General features: G+C 41.3%; 1 protein-coding gene across 1 annotated transcript; it reads left to right on the forward strand.

The window, feature by feature from the left end:
* Nucleotides 1-958: 958 nt before the first annotated feature.
* On the forward strand, nt 959-1,861 carry LOC146673633 (uncharacterized). Its single transcript, XM_085400979.1, has one exon. The coding sequence runs from the start codon at nt 959-961 to the stop codon at nt 1,859-1,861; it is 903 nt and encodes a 300-aa protein (XP_085257105.1).
* Nucleotides 1,862-2,202: the final 341 nt, after the last annotated feature.

The following is a 2,202-nucleotide window of genomic DNA, read 5'->3' on the forward strand; positions in this document are numbered from 1 at the left end:
ACTGGCAGGCCAACTGGAGAGTGGCTCTGGCCATAACTGAAGCCAACAATTGAATGAAGTCATGGAAGAAGACTTTCGGTCTGCCTTGAAGCAATTCATTCAATTGTTGGCTTCAGTTATGGCCAGAGCCACTCTCCAGTTGGCCTGCCAGTACCTGTCAGCTATCTCCAGAGTCCTACAAGCTGACCAAGCCCAGGAGCACTCCTTTTGGCTTTTGTCACCACCATCTGGTTCAGAGATTAAACACATGACAAAAGAAACCAATCACAATGGCACCACAGCTCTGTGCAGCCTACGGTGTCGTAGTGCCACATTAACACCCTTACGATGTTTGTTATGGAATCGGCACAGAAGTTCAATAACAGAACAACACTCAGTTTCAGTTCTGGCAGACCATTCCTCCTGATCAGCTTCTCCAGGTCTCATTGCCCTTTGACTGTGGCACTCAGGGGTGGAAGCCTTGGGAATCCAATCCCCATGAATTTCATTTTGCTTTTCTGGTAAATTGGGCTGTGAAGTTTTAAAATGAACTGCAAACACTTGGTGAGTGTGTTTTGCAGTGGGTTTAATAACACATTGCAATATGGAGAAACACTCTGGTCAAACACCAAAGTAGTCTCTGAAGATGGGTGTGGTTCGCTGTCTTATATGCTCTGACCAAACTCATAGAAAATTCCTGAACACATCACTCGTGTTGAGGCCATTTAGAGATTTAAAAGCAAACAAAAGACATTTTTTAAAAGGATTCTAAAATGTACAGACAGCCAGTGAAGGGAAATTGTCAGCACGAAGCACTGACAAGAACGTAGTATTGATGAGGCTTTTTTGCAGAATGAATAATTTGAAAAGATCAGCTACAAACAAGAACATCATCAGTGTTAGTGATATAGTGCATGTTGAAACTCCTGAAAAGTATTAAATTATTAAATATATTTATTTTTACTGTCTTCAACAGACCATGTTCATCAACTCTTCCTCAGCTCTCGGTGATCCTGTCTCAGTCTCCAGCTATTTAAACTTTAACTCCTCCAGATCATTCGAATGTCCCATAGTCGGTTATGTCATTTTCACCAGTTTCACCATCACAAACACCTTCTTCCTCTTTCCACTCTACATCTTCATATTCTACACGGGCTTTCAGCGTTGGAGGCATCGGCACAATGCACCTGCAGGGACGACAATGAGCCACTCTGACTTTTTCACATACAACATGATTATTGTGGAGATAATTGGTATTTTGGGATCAGTTCTCTCCACTATGGGCACTTTTACCATTAACATGAGAGTTCTTTCTCCTGGGAGGTACTTATTTGAAAATAGTTTTCCTGGACAGACCATGTTTCACATGCTGACCTGTGTGGAGCGCTATCTGGCTGTTGTTCACCCCATCACCTACATGCGTCTACGGGAAACACGCGGGGTCAAGATTAGAAAAATCATCACTGTGTGTGTTTGGGTGCAGAATGTTGGATCGTATGGGATACTATGGTCTGCTAAGGATTCAGTGAAAGTACTGCTACTACTATCATATTCAGGTGTCTGCTTATTTGTCATTATTTTCTGCTGTTTGTCTGTTCTCCATGTTTTGTTTCGCTCAGGGCCGGGGGAGGTGCGTCGAAACAGTGAACGGATTGATCAGGCAAAGCAACGAGCTTTCCACATGATCGTGGTCATAATGGGAGCACTGCTGCTTAAATTTGCTAGCATCCTAATTTGTTCCATCGCAGACCAGTTATCATTGGTGGAAGAGACAGATTTATGTGTTGTGTGGAATGTAGTAAACTTGCTATCTGTCCCCAGCAGTCTGGTTCTTCCTCTGCTGTTTCTGCACAGAGGAAAAAAACTATGTTGTGTGAAGTAAACTGGATCAGGATAGAGTCAGAGGAATCAAGAGTTTATGGATGTTGAAAAATAATGGAGTGGTGGGATTTTAAAATATTGAAACCCTATGAGTTATTACAAGTTATGAGATTGTATACTCATTGACTAACTAATTAAGGGTTTAGGTTTCAACTTTCAAAACAGAAAGTTGTGATTTCACATTGGTAATGTATCTGCTCAGAGGATCCTGGTTTATGTTCATAAATAGGATTTTTGCACTTTATAGAGTTGTTAAACATAGAACGGGGTGTTTTATTTGTTGATCAGTCACTGTCAGTAAGATTAGGGTAGTTTAACTGAAGATTTGAAATATCAGCTAAA

This window comes from Rhamphochromis longiceps, linkage group LG3 (genome assembly GCF_057381845.1).
Source record: "Rhamphochromis longiceps isolate RC_006_pf linkage group LG3, R_longiceps_female_GT1.1, whole genome shotgun sequence".
Taxonomy (NCBI): Eukaryota; Metazoa; Chordata; class Actinopteri; order Cichliformes; family Cichlidae; genus Rhamphochromis; species Rhamphochromis longiceps.

Bases quoted from the DNA above. Each gene is read 5' to 3' on its own strand.
- LOC146673633 (XM_085400979.1), top strand. From the start codon at position 959: ATGTTCATCAACTCTTCCTCAGCTCTCGGTGATCCTGTCTCAGTCTCC.